Source organism: Xiphophorus couchianus, chromosome 7, assembly GCF_001444195.1.
Source record: "Xiphophorus couchianus chromosome 7, X_couchianus-1.0, whole genome shotgun sequence".
Classification (NCBI taxonomy): Eukaryota; Metazoa; Chordata; class Actinopteri; order Cyprinodontiformes; family Poeciliidae; genus Xiphophorus; species Xiphophorus couchianus.
Window position 1 is genome coordinate 33,003,657 of NC_040234.1, and position 21,191 is coordinate 33,024,847.

The window sequence follows — 21,191 nt, forward strand, 5'->3', positions numbered from 1 at the left end:
CGATGTTTGTGCATGTGTGTGTGTGTGTGTGTTATGTAATGAGTTTCCACAGGGACTTCTCTCCATATAAGCTGTTTGCAGATCGCTCTGCATCTCTTTTCTATCGCTGGTTGCTGAAGCGATCTGTGGGCCTGTAATGATAAATTTATCTGGGAGGATAAATTGTCTCAGAGTTATTGCGATAAACTATGGTATTAACTTGATACCATTTTCAATTAATATAATGATAATAACCTAATAATGTAAGAACACATTCTCAAATATTGATAAACTTTAAATTCTAATTAACACAGAAACTGAAAGACATTTAAATATGAAAAAATAAATACACAAAACAACAGGAACAATAAATAAAATTAATTATGAAGACTGTAAACAAAGTTGTCTTTCCAAAAAAAGATCTAGTTGAGACCAAAACACCAACTGAAAACTTTTGTCGTCCAGTTTTTGGTAGAAAGAGGAAAAAATACAAAAAATTATTCAAATTTAAATTATTGAACTTGTTTTGATTTATCATGCAATTAATTGACAAGACAACGTTAATGCAGAAATAGATAAACAATATTTAAATTCCTATCAATGGCAAAAACACAAAGTGTAGGAAGAAGCTTTATTATACTTTCACTATTTTATACGTTCAGCATTATCAAAACCAAAAACAGCAGAATCTTTCCTGCTGATCTTATGTAAAATAAAATTTTAGTTTTTACTGTTTGGGATAAAATTCAAGTAATTTATTTCATGCATATTTTAAACTTAAATTCTGCATCCAGTTTTTCCTGAGTTGAGCTGATAAATTACTCCTAGAGGTATTTCTTTTTTAAAAATATGAAGAATTCAGTCATAATTCAGTAATTCAGAATTCAGTCACTGCAGAGAGGACTCAGATGGACTGAGATGACCTTTGACCTGCAGGTGAGCCTCCTCCTGTGGTGATGTGGCTCCATGACGGGCAGGAGGTGTCGGAGTCGGAGGACTTCCACCTCCTCAGGGAGGAGAACCGCTACACTCTGCTGATCCAGGAGGTTTTCCCAGAAGACACTGGGGCCTACAGCTGCCGGGCCTGGAACCAGTACGGAGAGGACCAGACCCAGGCCCGGCTCACTGTGGAAGGTTAAACATAACACCTTAAACAATTCAATTACTTTATTGATCCAAAAACTAAATGTTGCCGTAACTCGTTTAATTTAAAATTTATTGTTGATGGTGATGAAAAAGGTCTCCTGTAGCAGTCAGTGTTACAACGCATTTGAAGAACGTCGATTGAGGATGAATAAAAATGTGTCTGTAAATATGAAAGGTCAATTAAATTTGAAATAAAGTCATAACTAGATATCCAAAATTGATATCTGTAATGTTCCTGATATGGAAAAAAATTCTAGATCGGGTTTTGGTGAAAATGTCAAGATTTGCTTAAAAAAATAAAGCTAAAAGACTAAATAACCTAAATAGACGGCTTATTGTCAAAAAACAGTTGATTTGGGGGTTAGTTTCACTTTAAAATAAATAGTTTTTCTACCTGTTTAAAGGGAGTTATCTGTTTCCACTGTCACCATGAGCTCACACAGCAGGAAGTTGCTCCAAAGCAATCAAACTTTCTTTCTGGAAATTTTTTACAATATGACACTTATTAAACTCAGGAAAACATTCAATGTATGTATTGAATTTTAACAATTTAACTTTTTGACCTGTTTGCCTTGTGAAAAAGATTTTTAAAAAATTGCGAATGGGTGCTATGTAAACAAACTGGTTCAAATTAAACATCTGCAGTTTTATGCAAAAAACAGCCTCAAAAATATTTGAGAAATTCTCAGAATTTTAGTCAGGAAAAGGAAAAGTCAGCTTAAACTGTAAAATCAAGATGTGTCAGTAATGACACATTTCATCTGTAGGAGTAGAGAGTGAAGTGGTGAAGGGGTGAATTAGTGATTGCTGACGGCGTTAGGAAAGCATCTCTACTACGCTTGCATAAGAAATGAAACATTTTTTATTCTCCTAAGGAGTGAGGGTTTATTTATCAGGTCCTCATGTCTTCCCTTGTTTTGACATTTTTTTCACTGGATTTTCTGTTGTAGAGATTAAGTGCTGACATGTCTGACGGATTCAATCGGCTGCAGATTTTAGGAGTTTTTTGTTGTTGTTTTATTTTTGTCAGAACCTCAGGATGGCGTCCAGCCCTGGTTCATCACAAAACCCAAAGCGGTGAGCGCCGTCACAGGTCAACACGTCTTGCTGTCCTGTGCCATCGCCGGAGACCCGTTCCCCCAGTACACATGGACCAGAGTGGACCAGAACCGAGCGCTGAGCTCTGGAGGAGACTACGAACTGCTGCAGAAGGAGGACGTCGTCTCGCTGCTCATCAGGTCTCAAAGTTTTACACCTGCAGCCTGAAACATTTCTGAAAGAACATGGAGAACAAACTGTCTGTGTTTCTGTTTCAGACGGGTCAGAAAGCATCACGAAGGAGACTTCCTGATCACCCTGAGGTGACACACTAACACACTGCAAGCAGGAAATAAACCAGAAACTGAGCAAACATGAAGGAATAATCCTGTATGATCTGCGGTTCAGATTGGAGGATTAAAGTCGCCCTCCCCCCGCCTGAATCTATCCATATATCCATAATCTGTCAACCCCCATCACACACTGCAGACTGACCGCCGTCATCTCATTTAGTCATGAGAAAATGTGTCAAATATAACACACACAGGCGTGTTTAGATCCTAAAATATCTGAAACCTCATGTTGGGCGACTGCAGCAACATAAAGCCTCAGCTGAAGGTTAATGAGACAGAAATTGTTGCTAACGCACATAAACAAGTTTGGATTTTTGTAGCCATTTTCAAGTTTCTTACTGATTTATCAATCCAGTCCTATTCCAATCTCTCCTTCAGAACTGCAGTGATGTCAAAAAGTGTTTGCCCATTCCTAATTTCTGATTTTAAAATTAGTCAAAGATAACAAGTCAACTCAAAATGCAATTTTTAAATTAAGGTGTTTATTATTAAAGGAGAAAAATTCAAATGACTTTGCTTCACTTTTTTACACAAAGTAACTTAAAACATACAAAAAAGATAACAAATCAGGAAGCGGGCGAACACTTTTTTAAAACATGTATAATAGTTACTTATAATAAAAGTACCTGATGTTGTGTTTGTGTGTCAGGAATAAAGTGGGAGAGTGCAGCGCTGTGGCTCAACTGTCCATCACTGAAGGAGAACCTGAAGGAGGAGACAGGAGGTGAGAGGAAAAATACATTTTATTTAAAAATCTGTTTAAGTGTCTCTACAGCAAGTGACTGACCTGAATGACATTTATACTTAGGTTATTGATTTTATTGGAGGAAAGCTGTAAATACAACATGGTGAAATTATAATTATCTGACTTTAAATCAGACTTCTGACATGATAAAGATGATAGAGGTGGAGTAGAAAGAAGGTTTTATTTATTTGAGGTAAAACCTTCACCATTACAAAATCAGGAAATGGTGCATCATCTCCTAATGTAATTTGACATAAACATATCTTGTGTCACCATTTTTGCAATTAAGGAATCAATTAAAATCACTTATTTGCAATGCAATAAAAACTTAGCACATTGTAAAGCTGCTTGAGACTTTGACAGCTTTATATGGCTGCTGCTGCATGAAGAGGTTTAGCACTTGTTCATACTTTAAACACTTCTCTGATGACTGAAAGAGAATCCGTCTCCATCACCGTCAGCTTTTTGCTGATGTAGCAGGAAAATCCCAACAGAGGAAACACAACAACACATGGAGGCTAGTGGAACAACTCAACCCACGGGTCACAGCCGTCCTGCAGTCATGTTTGTTTTGTGCTCAGAAGATTCATTCACTGTTGGTATTTTTACAATAACAGACAATGAATATGTTGAAACTACTGCAAGTCAGTGAGGAATTGATTTTAAAAAACAAGGGTGAAAATATGTGGGAAAGACGTGTTGGAGCTTGGATAGGAGGAGAGGCGATGATCAGTGAGTAGCAGTGATGCTTCATGCTGAGTGAGGAAATCTCTGCCTAAGTTGCTGATGGAGAAGGTCAGGGAAGGTCAGACAGAGTTTCTCTGTGTAAAGGACAGCGAGACAGTGGTGAGGTAAAAATCAAAGTGGATGTGGATTGTCATTAGGCATTCGCTCCATAATTCATTGCAGTGGTGTTGGACAGTTTTATAGAGGAAGTCATGCTGGAGTCTCCATGGACTCCGATTCCCACAGACATCCCACTGGAATGAGTGAAAAGCAGAAAACGACAGATGTTTAATGAATGAAGGATTTCAGTGTGACAGAACTGGCTGAAATGACAGGCAGAGTATAAGAAAGTTTATTAATGTACTGTGCAAAATTCACATTTTACTCAGTTTTGTATTTCCATTTGGGTCTCAACTGCTCATATAAATGGCTTAGAAAAACTTGCTGGAAAACACAAATGTTTTGTCGTTGACTTGCACTGCAAAAACTAACTCTGACATGGTATTTTTATTCTACTTTCTAGTGCAAATATCTTAGTTCACTTGAAATGAGACAAAATTGACTTACAAGTAGCTTTTGAGCAAAATATAGTTCCACTGACAGATATTTTTGCTTACAAGACATTTTTCTATATTATAAGTGAAATAATCTGCCAGTGGAACTAGTACATTTTATCAATATTCATGAATTTGTGAATTAAAACAAGCTCCTATATCTTGCTGAAAAGTTACTTGTAAGTAAATTTTGCCTTATTTCAAGTGTACTGAGATATTTCCACTAGAATTTAGTTGAAAATACTTTTTAAGATGTTGTGATCTTGCAGACACTGTTCAGAAACCATACGCCGCTTGTTGGTTGTGCAGGAGGCTCCACGTCTGCTTTTCAAAGATGTACGGTTGAATAATTTTGCATCTGTTTGCAGCAGTTTAATATGTGAGTGTAAACGTTGAGTTGGGGGGGGGGTCAGCAGCTTATTTGGGTTTAAAGTGACAATGCGCCCCAAAAGAAGGCTATTTCTGAAAGGAGCTCCAAATAGAGACTAAAATCTAATTAAATAAAAATGATTTTGAGCAAAAAATGTAATTGAAATGTTTTGTACAGCCCCGACTTCTCCTATCTTGTTCAATGAAGCATGATAGGTCACCTTTAATACAGTTGGCTTGTTTTTTACTGCATCCAGCATGACCTGAACTGTCAGATGTGATTCTCCTCAGTCAGTTCTTTACATTCACATTTCTGTTTTCATTCACCCGTCCCACTCCTAGCCCTCCCTCTGTTCCCATCAATCCGTCTGTTTCATATCCAACAATTCCCAAAGCTTCTCTAATCTGAGCGTATCAGCCCAACCAATCAGAGCCAGCATTTCCTCCACAAGGATTCTCTGATCTCTGCAAGCAACCAGCTGCAGCTCCAACACAAGGACAGAGCAGAACGAGGTGAAGAGGAGTCCCAGTCATGAAATGGGCCCGATGAAGATCAGTTCATTCATGCCCATAAAAGGAAAGCTGAGTCACCTGTGATGTAACAAGCAGTTTGAGTTGAACTCCTCATCCTCCTTTTTCCTGACTCCAAAGTGGGCGGAGCCTCGGCGTTGTTTATTCTCTCTACTTCACTCCATCTCTCTTTGCGCTTGTTTCTGCAGGACCGCAGCAGCCAGAGGAAGACCAGGAGGAGGAGGAGGAGAAAGCAGGAGGGTCAGTCTGCAGAGGCAGGAGGCTGGTGAGGAGGAGAAGAAGAAGAAGGAGGAAGATCCCCGAGGACTCCTCAAGCGCAGCGTGGAAACGAGGGAGCGCGGTGAAGAGGAGCTGCGACAGAGGGAGGCGCAGCAGCTGGACTTTCGCTCGCTGCTGGGACGCCGAGCTTTGCCCCCCGACGGTGACACCGACACCCAGAAGATGGATTTTAAGGCCAACCTCCGGGGCGTCAAAGGCAAGGCGGAGGAGAAGGCGAACTCCCCGCAGCAGGTGGACTTCCGGAGCGTCCTGGGGAAGAAGGGCGCCGCTGGCAGCAACGGCAACAAGCCGGCCGAAACGCCTCCGAAGAACGCTGGAGACTTGCGCTCCGTCCTCACCAACAAGAAGAAGACGACTCCGGCGGCGACCCCTGAGAAGAACGGAGAGAAGGTGAACAACTGCGTGGATGGCGGGCTTCACGACCAGAAGAGCGAGGGAGGAAAGGGAGGTGGCGGAGAAGGGACGGCGCCGGACTTCGTGGAGAAGCTGAAGGATGTGACGGTGCTGGACGGTCAGCGGCTCCGGCTGGAGTGTCGCCTCGCCTCCGCCGCAGCTGCTGATGTCACCGTCACTTGGACGCTGGACGGGAAGACCGTCAAACCATCCAAGTTCATCGTCCTCGCCAACGAAGGTCAGAGTTCATACACACACACTTTCAGAAATGAAATTAGAAATCAACGCCGAGACGGAGGGCTTGTTTGTTAGAAGTTGGTGTGAGCCATGCTGATGGAGGAGGAAGAGGAGCAAGAGCAGCTGCCGATGAAGCTCAAAGGATTCAGACTCTATTAATAGATCGCAGATGTGAAACAAAAGAGCGTAGAGATGCAGGATGTGATGTGAGACCACCGAGTATTGTGGCTATTTCAGATGGGAAAGATCACTTTACACACGCAGCATTAACTGTACTCCAGGCCTCCACATTCGTCATTCCTGCAGGTTGCAGCGACTCTGTTTACATCCAGACTGGCCCCTGACGCACGGCGAAGGGTCAACCTGTAGCTCCACATCACAAATGACAACATGACTTCAACCTTTTCATTAATAAACTATAAACATAGAGCTGGTTTATATGATTCCAGCAATGGCACTGTTTTCTTTTTTTCTGGACTAATTTCAATTAAAAAAATATTTTTGTAGTTTAGAAAAGTCAGTGTTGGGTTAGATTATGCTGGAATCTGGATTATGCTGCCATTGAAAAACAAAAAAAAGTTTTTTTTCTCAGAACTCTGATTTTTGATCTTAGCAGATTAGTCAAAATTGAAAAAAAAGTCAGAATTGAGATTAAAGTCAGAATTCCTACTTTTTTATTTTTTATGACCCTAATCCTCTTCCGTATATTCCAGCTTTGTGCGATTACAATCTCTTATTTTCTAAATCAACTTCTACACTAACGCTCCACAGCGCCACCTAGCTTCTCCTCTTGGTACTGATCTATTTTTAGTCATCCTCAGTTAGGAAGAAACGTGACATATTCCTCTGTTTTTCCAACAGCGGCACTGCCTATTAGGAAAATATTAGTTTTTGTCCAGCCAGCTGATCTGCAATGTGTACTTTGTGCTCCAAGCAGCTGATAAATAAAACTAATCTAGTTACTTTGTTGCTTTCCTAGCATCTCATTAAAATTACTTTAAACTGAAGGAATTATATGACAGAAATTTTTGATCCGTTTTGAAACAATGGCTGTTTAAAAGCTTCATATGCAATGACATGCTGAGTGGGAATGCACAAAATAAATTTAAAAAACAGTTTTGTATCATCTGTCCTGCTGAATCTCTGAATCAGACGCTGTTTGAGATCTGCTGCTTGTTTAGAGCTTCAGCTGCTTCCAGTGTCAGAGAGAAATTTTCTGCTCCTTCAGTTTTTTTAATAAGTGAAGAAACTTTGGAGTTTGTGGATGAGAAAGAGAGAGAGTCACAAGTTTCTTTTGGTTACATTTACCCAGAATGCCCTGCTCTGTAGTCCACTTCCTTCATTTGGACTGGTCTCTGGTCCGCTGGTGTTCACATATCCATTCAAACCGAACCAGAACTCAATTCAACCGAACCCAGACCGAAGTTTGCAGGTGAACCACAGTTTGCTTTTTCGGTTCATATCACAGTTTGATTCCACTTTCACGCCTTCACAAATGAACCGGAGATTCTAGATGAACTGGAGTTTCATTAAAGCAAAGTAAACGGGTCTGGCGTGACTCAGATCACTTTAGCTTTTTACTGCATGTTTAATGCAAGAACCAGGAAAACCTTAAAAACCTGCCAAAAACAAATGGACCCAAATCAAAATAAGTTCTCAGATGTCTGAAATCTGGAGTCTAAGAGTGTTTAACTGGCCCAGATGTTGATCAGATGATTCAAAGTCCCTTAAAGAAAGTTGAACTAAGTCACTGTTACTGCAGATATGAAGCCTCACATTTATTTATTTGGCACATTTAAAACATTTATTGACCAAATTGCATCACAGCTACATCCACAATCATAAAATAAGTCGCCACACTGAGCTAGCTTCTGCTAGCACTTTCATTGTGTTTAAAGGGAATTGTTCATTTCTACTGTCACCACATGATCGCCACACAGTAAATGATTGAAATCAACTGGATAAACTTCCTGAGACAGAAAAAAGTTTTAGCAGTTGATTAACTTAAATGATCAATGGATTATCTCTATCAATACGTTTGATCAAACTGTGACTGTCACATGGATAGAAACTTTCCCGCCACAGTAGAGATTTGCAGTTAGAACTGCTTGAACACGTGTGTGTTTACGAATGCCTGGGACTCCCAGTGTGTGTGTGTTTATGAACGCCTGTGTGTGTGTGCAGTAATCCTTCAGCATGTTATTTTAGCCTTCAGGACAGCCTCTGTTCCAGCTCTGCAGGCATACATTGAGGTGGTCCATGTTGAAGGTCAGAGGTCACAGCAGCCTCAAACACGCAGTGATGTGTTGTTGCTGTTATTTGCAGCAGGGAACTGATATCAGCAGCTCCAGAACAAACAACATCTGAACATTCTGGTTTTAAACCACGAGATGAATTTACTCCATCGCTCTCTGTGCTGCTGTGCTTTAAACGCAAGTATCAGTTCTCATTATCCACCTCCGATTATTGTCAGAAATCTCTTATTTCATCTGTGGCTGAGAACATTTATGGATTTTATGATTTGCTGAGACTCTTTGCAGTTTTGCATTGATTATTGCGTAACCGCAACTCTAAGAATAAAAAGTCCTAATCTGGTACAAATTCTGGAAACAATACTGCATAGAAAAAGATGCTGCTTGACTTTTCCAGATTCCAAAGTGACATAAACACCTGATATTATTGACACATAAATACTGAGTCTGAGATCTCTCACTTCATCAGTAAATAAATCTGAATCCCTCTAAGTCACATGCCATTCCTCAGCTGCCTTCTTTTGCAACACATTCATATTTGCACCTGTTTGACTCTGATTTATTGCCCTTGATTGACGCATATAATTCATCAGCTGTCACAATCAGAACATGAACAGTTACAGTAGTATCCTCCTGAGACCCAGAGAAAAAAAAGTTTTTGAATTTCTTTTTTTTTACACTACATGACTCTTTGGAGGAAAAAACATCACTACAATTGAAAAAATTTCAAAACATGTTTTTATTTATTTTTTAGAGTATGTCCTTTGGAGAGGACATCGGGACTCTCTTGTGGCAAATATGAACACATTTCGAGGCCCAGGATGTCCTCTCTAAGGACAAACAGGATTTAACACAGTGGCATGTATGGTTTCAGAGTTATGAACAAAAAACCTATGTGCTCCACACAGGACAAAAATGTATTGCTGGGTCTCAGGAGGATATAAATTCATTGGCAATGACTGTACATGCATGACATGTTACAGCTGCTCTACCCTGTTTATTCTGTGATGTTTCAACTTTAATTTGGTATTTTTATTCAGTATGTGGATAGTTGTTGCATTCAGATATCTTGAAGATGAGAAGTTGTGTCCAAAGAGCGCTCGGTGTGTCTGATCTGCTTGTATTTTAGGCTGCGTTCACACCAGATCTGTTTAGTCCGCTTTAATTAAACTCCAGTTCGTTTGCCTTGAAAGTCTGATTTGCTTTGAAACATGTAAATGCATAATCAAACTCTTGATGTGGACCAACACTTCAAAAACACAAAATCTTACCAAGTATTAGTTTCTAGTGCAGATATCTTGGTACACTTGAAATAAAATGAATTTTTAAGTTACTTTTCTGAAGATATAGGAGCTTGTTTATGTCAATAATTCCTTAATAATGATTCAAAAGTACTTGTTCTGTTGGCAGACTATTTCACTTATAAAACATTACACATTTATAACACTTATATCTCTTGTCACATGTAATAGGTGAAATAATCTGCCAATGGAACAAGTACTCTTTCATCAATGTTAAAGAATTATTGACTTAAAACAAGCGCCAATAACTTGCTGAAAACTTTTTTATAAGAGGTTTGTTGTATTTCCACTAATAAGATATTTGCACTAGAAACCAGACCAAAACTACTGGGTAAGATTTTGTTTTTGCAGTGAAAAAGGTGAACTCTGGTCCTCCAAGTGGATCGGAGACCATTCCAAAAGCAGGAAGCAAACTACAGCACAAGGCATTCTGGGTAAATACAATCAAAACAAACATGAGAGTCTAGTGCTAGTGAGAGAAATGACTCAAAAGTCTTTTAGCAGACAAAAGAGAAATCCTGCAATGACTAAAATTTTATGCTACTCCATTTTTGTTTTCATTTTGTGAAGAAGAAAGTTGAACTCAGTGTCTTCAAACGTTTTTACTTCATTTCCTTCAGTGGTTCTTGGTCCAGGGGGGAACAGGTCGCTCAAAGGGTTTGGTTTTGACTCGGTGCAGCGTGAAAGTGAACCACAGCAGCTCAAAATTTAAGAAATGTAACTTTGGTCCCCAATCGAATCGAGACTCTTGGACTATCCGGTGTAAAAGCACTGAGACTTTTAACATGTCTGCATGTTCACAGATAAATGATGCGAGTTTTAGGCCACCCCCGTTTTGGTTCTGCAACTCCAGCTGCATGATCTGAAGTCTCAGATGGCTCATGATCTCAACAGATCATCTTGTATGATATGAAAGGACAAGTAGTAATTAATGGAGTGTTTGTGGTTGTGTGATTATGGTGAAATCTGATCTAAAAAGTGACTTTTCTCTCTGCCATCCTCAGTTGTGTAACCTGCCGAGTTTCCTATTTGTCCTTCTACTCCTTTAAGTTTATCAGTCAGACGGTGGCATCCACAAAATTAAGACATTTTAACACAGATGACCTGAAACCTCTTGACCAAACTGACTCGGCAGAAAAAGTCGAGTTGAGTTGTCATTCCTTAATGCAGAACTATTTTCCTTCATAAACATGTGAGATCTCTGGTTCAGAAAACTCTTGTCAGGCTGTTTAGTTTCACTGTTAGAATAACAGTGAAAAAAAATGTTCATCTGTCCTGCTGAACATTATTCATGCATGACAGTTTTCCTGACTGATGCCAGGCACATGAACCAATGTAGCATTTAGAAACTTCTCGTAATTTTTTTATATTTTGCTAAAGGCTACCACAAAAATTCATATTCTGTAACCTCTATATGATTATTTAAGAAGTCTCAGTTGGAATAAAGCTTGACGTATTAAATTCAGTATATCAATCAGCCTTCAAAGTGTGTAAAATGTATTTTTTTGTTATTGTTGTCTTTTTATTTTATCTTTATTGATTCACAAGGAAGCAAATTTTATATGTAGTCACAATGTAATGCCAATTTCATTACAAAGAGATTACAATGATTGGAATGAAAAACAGGATAATGGAAAAGGGAAAAAAGAAATAAAAAAAATATATACACAAACTAAAACCAGTATTAAATAACTAGAATGTGAGTCTTTTATAAGACAGTGGATTTTAGTATGTAAAGTAGCGGCAAGTTTAGACCGAGGGCTCCAAACAATTCCTATAATTTATTTGTAAATTGGACACAACTGATTTACTAGATTGTTTTTTAAATGGTAATGTGTTTAGTAATACGAATCAGGCAGCAGACGTCCTGTTGTAATAGTGAAACTGTTTCAACATGGGCAGCAGTATTAATAACTCTCAGATGTTGTGTGGTGAAACATCAAAGCATTCATTTGTCTTGCATCATAAAATGTTTGAGGTTTGAATTTTCCTGCTGATTTAGTGGTTTGTTTCTGTTGGGACGACGCTCAGACTCGGTAGGAGAAAAATTAATATTATTTCCACACATAACAAGACATTTTTCCTGTTTAAAGTGGAAAAGTGTAACTAATATGTTTTTGCATTTATATTCAAGCGTTATTGACCTAAAACACACTTATTTGCTGAAACAAGACTTTTAAGGTCTTTTATCTTAATTCAAGTGTATTAAAAAATGTTCACTAGAAACTAGACAAAATACTTGGTAAGATTTTGTGTTTGGTTTTTGTTTTTTTCATTATGACTTTCTGGATTTGCTTTATTCACAAACTGACCCAAAAACAGATTTATATTTTTTCTTCAATATGTGAACTAATTGGATTTTCTTCCACAAGATAAAAAGTATCTGCAACAACTGCAGTGTGAAAAAATAAGTTTTAATTTTATTATAAATTTAACTTAAAAATTTACAGCCAGTTTATTATTTGCTCTTTTATAACATTCTGTCCCCTTTATTTTCCACAGTCTGAAAATGAATAAATAGTGACATTGATTTATTAAAGCAAATCCTTTCATGATCTGGAATCCAATCCTGCTGGGGATTTATCCCTTTGCTGTTGGCAAAAGTCTAAAAATATGTCTGTGTGACTTTTATTTTTAAATACATGAACATGATAGCAGGTTCATGCTGTCATGAACACAAAATTCTGTTGTTTTTCCTCAAAACAAGTAAATTGGAAATCTGGAGTATAAATTAAACCGTATAACGATCACCTGAGAGCTGAGTATCTGCTCAATGCTGAGTTTATGTTTAAGAGACTTTTTATTGCTGGATTTTTATTGGTCAAAGGAAAAACTGAAAGATCTCCAGAAAATCTGGAAGACTGTTGATCAAGGTCACTGGAATCTGGTCAAATAAGGGCTGGATTTGTATCTCTATGCTGTAAATCCAGCTGGTTAGTTAATCCTCAGTGTTCTGGGTGATAAATGTTTTCTGTCGTGTTTTTCAGGCGGCCTCTGCTCTCTGACCATCGACAAAGCTTTGCCGGAGGACGAAGGCCAGTACAAATGCAGAGCTGAGCACTCGGCCGGCAGAGCGGAGTGTTCCTGTATGGTTCTAGTCGACGGTAAGAACCTCATCGTCTCTCACACCTTTAGCTATAAGTGAGACCCGAGACTTAAAATAGATAAACTCTGGTTTTAGTGGTTTAATGGGAATTGTTCAGACACAAAAAAACCTCTTAGGTTATGTTCACACAGCAGGTAAATGATCCAAATTCACGTTTTCACTACAGTTTGAGCGGCCCGATTCCGATCTTTTCACCCCCAAATAATCCAATCTGTGACCATCCACATGTGGGTTTAAATTGGATTTGTATCCAGTTGTTTTCAAAGCTTCAGAACGGTGATGTCTAATTTTATCTGGCTTTTATGTCATGGATACGAGACATGAGTCAACATTTTGCACCAGAAAGAGTCAGACGGTTTAAATTAGGATGCGAATGAAATTATAATTATTCACTTTTAGAAAGCAATCCATTAGTGAAGCGCATCACATCACAATCCCACCACTTTTGGTTCCGACTACATATCCAAACAGACTCTCTACAGAAGTTGAGACGCTGATCCTCTTAGTTGTGTTTTCTTTTTCTTATCTTCCTTTGTGTTCTTACGATCTTGTGACTATACTCTCGGCTCTTGTTGCTGAATAAACTTTAAAATTGATCCATAAGCTGCGATATCCATTATTACCTCCATAAAAAGAGTTTTGCTGTGTGACATCAACATTCTTCTTCTGCACATGCTGGTCGCTTTGAGGTTGTAAATTGTTCACACAGAAGTCTGATTACGGTCATGTTTAATTAGTAACATGCAAAAAAAGATCTTATTTCAGCAGAAAATCGGAATTGTGCACCCAGACCTGCTGTGTGACTGCAGCCTTAGAGGGGTTTTCATCCCTCCATTAAGTGAAAAAAGTTTTCTTTTTATTCAGTACAACAAACACTGATAGTAGAAAATAATTGGTTTCATTTAGTTTTCTTTCCTGTACGAATCATTTTATGTTTTTTCGCAACCCATAGACTGAGCAGAGAACATGCAAGGGAGTAAACATAAAGATTTAGTGAAAGGCCTTTAAGAAGTTGCATTTTCCAGCATTGACTTAAAATGAAAACGAAGATTAATCTGCAATAATGAGCATTTTTTGCTAAAATTAACAAATTAATATAAACACCTGAGTCTGTAAGGAGCTGCAGGTTTGGAGAGAGATCAGTTCAGGAACCTCAGGTCTCCTCCCTGATTCCTCAGGAGCCTCCGTCTGTTTGCAGCTTCCTGTAATTAGAACAAATGAACACAAACAAACAGCATTTATCACAAACGGTTACTGGGAAGAAGGAAACTGCTGACTGGAAATCAGCTGCTTCTTCATTACGTGAAGAGCTGGACATTAGCAGTTTGGTTTGCTGGAGAAGAAGTAAAGAAAAAACAGCTGGATGCTCTTCTTCTCTGATTTTTCTTTTTTTTTCTGTGAAGATGTAACAGAATCATCAGAATGATATTTACCAGTTAACAAATCTGCTCAGGATGGATCGTATTCTGTTAAAATGGAATAAATGCAATTTTGTAATTGCAGTGTTTCCATTAAATAAGAAATTAAATCCAAACCACACATGTTGCAGTAATTAATGCAACTAAAGATGAACGCGTGGATGAGTTTCTCTAGATCTTGCTGTGACATTAGTTCTTTAATCCTGGAAATGTTCTTCAAGTGATAGAAGGCCGACTTTCTAACCGTCTTTGTGTTGCTCTTAAGGTTCAGGTCTGAGTCCATCAACTCTGCTTCAGTTCATTTGAATCATCAGAATCGACTCTCACTTCTTATACTAACTGTTGATTTTAGGCTCTGCAGCTGTTATTGCCTCATTCTGAGAGGTTTCCAACCAAAACTCCTAGAATGTAAACTGTGACACTGAGTGAAGCTGTTTGTCCTGCGTTTAAAGTCTCCTCTGTGTGTGTTTGTGTGTGTGTGTGTGTGTGTGCATGCGTGGGTGTGTGTGTGTGTGTGTGTGTGTGTCCTCCTCCAGATCCACCAGAAAACTCTCCGACAGACAAGAAGTCTAAGAAGGCAGCTCCGACCTCAGAGAGTGAGTTTCCAAAATATGCAGCCGCGCCAGCCTCTTTCCTTTTGTCCCAATAAGGAGCTACAGACTGGGATTACTGGTTCCCACACACACACACACACACACGCCTACGCACACACACACACACGCAGCGGGAGGTTTCTATTTTAAAGCGACTCTGTGTATCGTTGGAAACATCAGTTCGTAAATCACTGTCAGATTATTGTTCAGAGCTCCGTTGCAGTAAACGGTGGACGTCCTCTGAATATTGGAACATCTCTCTCCTGATCTCAGCTTCACACTGCAAAAAACACCAAATCTTACAAAGTATTTTAGTCCAGTTTCTAGGAGAAACATCTGGCTATACTTGAAATAAGACAAAACTAACTTACAGGTAATGTTTCAGTGAGATATAGGAGCAAACCAAAAAGTACTAGTTCCATTTATAACAAGACTTTTTCCCATAAGTAAAATAATCTGCCAGTGAAACTGGAACTTTTTATCAATGTTAAGAAATTATTGACTTAAAACAAGCTCTTATATCTCACTGAAAAATTACTTGTGTAAGTTAGTTTTGCCTTATCACAAGTGTATTAAAAAATTTGCACTAGAAACTTGATAAATACTAATACTAGTAAGATTTTCTGTTTTTGCAGTGAAGGTGAAGAGTCAGACTCTTTAAAGTAAGAAAGAAATATATGAATACTGTTTTTCTTCTCCTCACAGGGTCTGCATTCAACATTTCTCTAACATTATGTCACAACATATGACATTTTCATTAAAGCTAATTTATTAGCAAGCTAGGAACATCTAGCCTGCAGCTAGCTCATAATTAGCCACGTAGAAGCAATCATTTTTAAGAATTAGTAAAAAAAATAATAATAATTCTGTAAGAAATATTAAAATTTGATTTAAATAATGTCACACCAAACATTGACCACTACAGGTGGTGTCAGATTTATAGTTTTTTGACTAAAAATAATACAAAATAACAGATCCCGCCTCATGACCATTCAAAACTCTCCAGTTCTAGTTTCATCATCAGATTGTCCAAATTATTGTCTGTTCAAAATATACATTATAGTCTCACACCGCATGACAACCATTTTGTGGACATTTGGTCTGAACTTAAAGCTTTATATGGCTATTGATAATACAAAATAACTTCATATGCATTTGGAAAATTGTCAAACATTTCAAAGTTATTTGTAAAATAATCTCGTTTGTCTCGCTAGTGTGACAATTTTTGTCTAGATCAAAATTCCAGGTAAAGATCCAAAATACTTGCAACATTTTGGGTATTATTGTTCTGTATATCAGAGGAACAACATTTAAATATTTTTTTAAATATGCAATTTTAACAGTGTGCAGCACTAGGAGAGTCAGAATGCTATTTGTCAACAACTTCTGTTTTAATTATCTGAAGAGATTTAGTTAAGTGATTTTTCTTTTTTTGTGCTTAAAATAAGATATTTTTTTTTACTTTGAAAAATAAGTTCTAGACGTGAAATTTGTTTTGTAATTATTGATATTTTAGCTTCTTTCACACATTTACTCATAATAAGTGGTATTTTCTTAACATCAAGCTTTAATATCGTGACAAAACACTTAAAATGAGGGAAAAGTTCTAACATAGAAGCCTCTGTGAGAAAAATTATCTTTTCAGAAAAGAAAAAAAGCATAATTCCCCTTAATCTTCCTCTTAACTGGACTGCACTCAAAATCTGGTCTCCACTTTATACCTTGCACATGTACAGAGCTAAATAACTTCTATTTTACTGTCAGTCCTGCACTTTATATTTTATATTTAGATTTATATTCATATTTTATACTGTATTTTATTTTATTCTGGAGTAACCTCACAACATTGGAAGCTCAAAACGCTGTCCTGAGCCGTATGCAACGAAATTTCGTTCTGTATACACCCTGTGCATGCAAAATGACAATAAAGTCAGTCTAAGTCTAAGTCTAAGTTAATAATTTAATCTTACTTAGATTTAGGTTTTTGATATTGTAAGAAAACAAATGTGACTCGGTGAGAAGTGAACATGTATCCATGATGAAAATCTTTCTGTTTTAAACTAATAGCTCCGATTTGTCCTGTTTGAAGCTGCATGGAGTCAGTTTCTCCATCACACGGCATCAGTTAAACATGTGTTGCACAAGCGTTTTATGACGTTTTCTGTTTTCTGTCTGCAGCCTCAGTGGAAAATCTGCTCTTATCTTTATAATCTGACTCTAAATCCTTCTGCTTGATGTGCATCTGAGCACGTGTGCATTCCTAAGTGTCCGATTTGCCGCTGCAGCTGGAACCAATAACCAGATGATAAAACGCAACATCGTTCTCTGTTGTTCCACAGAACAGAAACCGACACATAAAACCTGACTCTGTGGGGTTATTGGATTAAATCCTGAGTCAGTTAGCAGAGTTTTTCTCATCAAAGCGACGTCCAGAAATCAACACTCTGCAGGATCTGATCCCATGATACGGTCCGTTTGGGAAAACACGGAGGGAGAAAAACTGAAACTGAACCCAGAGAAGATAATTAAAACATTAAAGTCAGAAGAACAACAGAGGATTTAAAGCTGGGATGTGTGACGGAGTATTAGGGCAAAGCTAAGAAAATAAAATAATAAAATTACAAGAATAAAGTAGAAATAATACAAGAATAAAGTCAGTATAATTACATTTTCTCAAAATAATATTTTCATATTTTTACAACTATTCTTATAATATTTCAACTTTATTCTTTTATGACTTTATTCTCATAGTACTATGACTATTCTCAAAATATTGTAATTTTATTCTCCTATTATTTCGACTTTCCTCTTGTGAGACTTTATTTTAATAATGACTTTCTTCTCATATAATTACAACTTTCTGCTCATTATTTCAATTTTATTTCTGTGTAACTTTAAGCATGCAATGCTAAAACCTTCTTCTCATTTTTTTTCTTCACATGGCCCTAATACTCTGCCGTAGAAATGAGACGTGTATCAAGTTCCGTAAAGTTTACTTTGTTTGCAAGTTTTTCTAAAATAGTTGATGACATCATGGATCAGTCACTGCCAGCTCATTTCAATCTGTTTATATCACTCCTGCTCTATTTGATTAATTTTAAATTGGCCTATTTCCCCATAAAACTGATGTTGTTTACAGATTTTCCAGCTTTAGATGGTGGGAACCAGTTCTGGTCTGAAATACAAGCCTGGTGTTCCCATCTGAGGAATCACTGATTTGGTCTCAGCAGGTCAGCGGATGGAACCGTCATTATGTAAACTAAAGGCGACACCTCTGCTGTTATTTCAGCTGGGCTCTAATGTGAAGGGAAACATTAGAAATGACAGATTGTATAAAACTGCAGCTTTGTCACCAGGAATCTCTTCCTACCTGCAGCAAAATCCTGCAAAGTTAGAACAAAAAATTTTAAGCTTTGTCATTTGCAACATGAGCTTTAATTGAAGGAGATTAATTCATATTAGAAATCAATACAAGACCTTCATAAATGTACAGTACTGTAAAAAAAAGAATCAGCCCCTTACACATTTTTTTTGTTGTTCTTGTTTGTGCTTTTTTTCCCTTTTTCTATGTTTAAGATATCAAACCATTTTAATTTCATAAAAGACAACCTGCAGTTCATTTATCATCAAAAACAAAAAAACTTCTATTTTGTTTTATTTATCTGTTTTATTTGGGTTTTCTTCTGCTTAAAAAATATTCCAAGCACTTAAAAAAATAACATCCAGCCAATAAGTAAATGTTTTTACTGAGCCATTTCAAAAACCTCAGGGATGTAACATCACTGCGTTGTTACCTAGCAACTCCAGAAGCCTAGCCTGTTATCTGGCAACCCAAGCTGAGCTCCAGTACATTTGGTCAGCTGGTTTTACCGCTGTGTGCGCTGCACAATGGCTGCTGAAAAAGACAAGAGTTTTGTTGTTGACATACCATCCAGAAACCACTAGTTGCACTGTTGCTGGTTGTGCAGGAGGCTCTACTAATGCTTTTCAAAGATGTACTGTTGTGTAATTGCGCATCTGTTTGCAGCCATTTGCACTTGCGAGTGTCGACATTGAGTTTGGGGGCGTGGCCAGGAGCAGATTATTTGGTTATAAAGGGACCGAGGCCCTAAAACTGGAGCTCAAAATAGGCAAAACTGAGCAAAACCTCATTATCGAAGCATGATTTTGTGCAAAGAAATGTTAATGAACATGTTTATACTAGCATAAAAAGCATAATAGGCCACCATTAACCACCTGCATTTATTCTTAGTTTTCAAATTGAATCTGGCTCCTGAAATTGTTGCATCAGTTCCATAAGTGTTGTGTTTCTCCCTGCAGGGCTTGTAAAATGACTGATTGCGTCACATTCTTGTGTGCCTTCAGAGCTGAACTCTTCTTCTGCAGTCCTTTTATGGCTGTGATATGGCTGTTTACAACGTCCTGCTGAAATTGTTTGCTCTCAGTAAATACAAATATAACGGTCTGAACAATTTAGAGACATTAAACCATCACTATTCATAAATCGTTATTAATCCTGCAACTGCAAGAACATCTGGAGAAAAAAAACAGTTTGATTTATGTGAAGGTTCATTTATGAACTGAATGGAGGATAAGTGAAATATTTTCAGAGTATTTTTATCCTGGACACCTCCCTGAAGGTCTGAGCTTGTCGGATCTGCGGAGACTCTCATTCCTCTGCAGAGTTTTCCCCCAGGAAGGATGGCGGTGTTGAGGTTGGAGGGGGATGAAGATGGAGGCTGGGAGCTCCTCTCCCTCGTTTCCATTTAAGGCCTGTGCTCTCTGCCTCACTCGCATGTCGTTTTACTTCACAGCACAGATGAAAAGCCTGAAAGTGAAGCAGCTTTCCTTTTAAGAAGCTCATCTTCTTGAGCCTGCTGGTTCCAAGTTAGGGTCTAAGTACTTAGCAGACTGGAAATAAGTGATTTCTCAGGCAGAAACTTACATTTCCTGTTGTTTTTAAACAAGTGCATCTCTGCAGCTTGAGCTTCACACAGCAGAAAGTTATTGAAAGTTTGGATCATTCAGCTGGTTTTGTTTTACTATTTCACTGCAAAAACACAAAATCTCATCAAGTATTTTTATCCAGTTTCTATTGAAACATCTCAGTACAACTTGAAATAAGACAAACCAAACTTAAGAGTAACTTTTCAGCTGGCTATGGAAGCTACAGAAGGAATCATTGTTTTAAGACAATAATTTCTTAATATTGATTAAAACATTTCTTTCCGCTGGTAGATTATTTCACATAAAACAAGATATTTTTTTAACTAGTACTCTTTGTTGATTGCATGACTAGTGTGATGCGAAAAAAGTGTTTCCATTGCAGTTTTGTTAAAAACACCTCAGTCCAGCACGAAAACAATTTTATTGAAAAACGTGTTTTTTAAAAAAATAATCATGTTTCAATTAAGCAAACTGATATTGAAAATGTTATAAAGTTAATGGAAATGCAGCTTTCTCTTATAGCTAGAGTGTTTATAGAGTGTTTGTTGTTCTACTTTTGTTGATTTTTATATTTCATTTATTTTTTCTTCTTTTAGTTCAGGTGTGTCAAACTCATTTTCATGTTGTTTCACATTAATATCATGAATGTCCTCAAAGGGTCAGTTGTAGCAGAAAGTATTGATCATGTATTGATCTTGTTAATCTTTATATATATATTTATATTGTATCTAACACGAAGAACGTTGTGTGAACCTTTCTGCCTGTTGCGGCTGCTATGCTTGAATTTCCCCTGTGCAGAGCAATTAGGCTTGTTTCTATTCAATTAAAATATTTATAAATAGTTGAATTTGCTTTCAATCAGTTATTCCCATATTTAACATCTTCTCATATTGATATAATTTGGCAGAATACAGCAAAAAATGGTTTTGATTTGATCAATATTTAAGAACACGGCTGTTATTTTGAAGGTTTTGTTTAAGTGAGGGCCACATAAAAAGTTATGGCGGGCCGGGTTTGGCCCCAAGACCTCAAGTTTGACACATTCATTTTAGTTGTTTGACACTTTGAAAGCACTTCGTTAACTGTAGATGCAATTAACTTGATGAAAAGCTTCAGTCTCACTTTAAATAACTCTGTCCTTTAAAAAACTAGAAACAATGCATCACTTATTTAAGCAACTTCAGATGTTCAGGAAGGAAAACTAAGATTATTAATGAGAAAAAA

General features: G+C 37.5%; 1 protein-coding gene and 1 long non-coding RNA gene across 4 annotated transcripts in view; one reads left to right on the plus strand and one right to left on the minus strand.

Annotated features, from left to right (window-relative positions):
- Window positions 1-21,191, plus strand: part of mylka (myosin, light chain kinase a) — a 59,072-nt gene that overhangs the window by 23,755 nt on the left and 14,126 nt on the right. For all 3 annotated transcript variants that reach the window (XM_028024232.1, XM_028024233.1, XM_028024231.1), the window contains exons 15-21: window positions 916-1,113; window positions 2,156-2,363; window positions 2,442-2,486; window positions 3,166-3,240; window positions 5,630-6,351; window positions 12,891-13,007; window positions 14,964-15,023. In XM_028024232.1, the coding sequence (XP_027880033.1) occupies window positions 916-1,113; window positions 2,156-2,363; window positions 2,442-2,486; window positions 3,166-3,240; window positions 5,630-6,351; window positions 12,891-13,007; window positions 14,964-15,023 (1,425 nt within the window). The remainder of the gene's footprint in view (window positions 1-915; window positions 1,114-2,155; window positions 2,364-2,441; window positions 2,487-3,165; window positions 3,241-5,629; window positions 6,352-12,890; window positions 13,008-14,963; window positions 15,024-21,191) is intronic.
- Window positions 2,290-5,610, minus strand: LOC114148790 (uncharacterized). The gene is made up of 3 exons (XR_003596343.1): window positions 5,502-5,610; window positions 3,143-3,221; window positions 2,290-2,398 (listed from the first exon to the last, which is right to left on the minus strand). It is a non-coding gene; the product is annotated as an uncharacterized LOC114148790 (long non-coding RNA).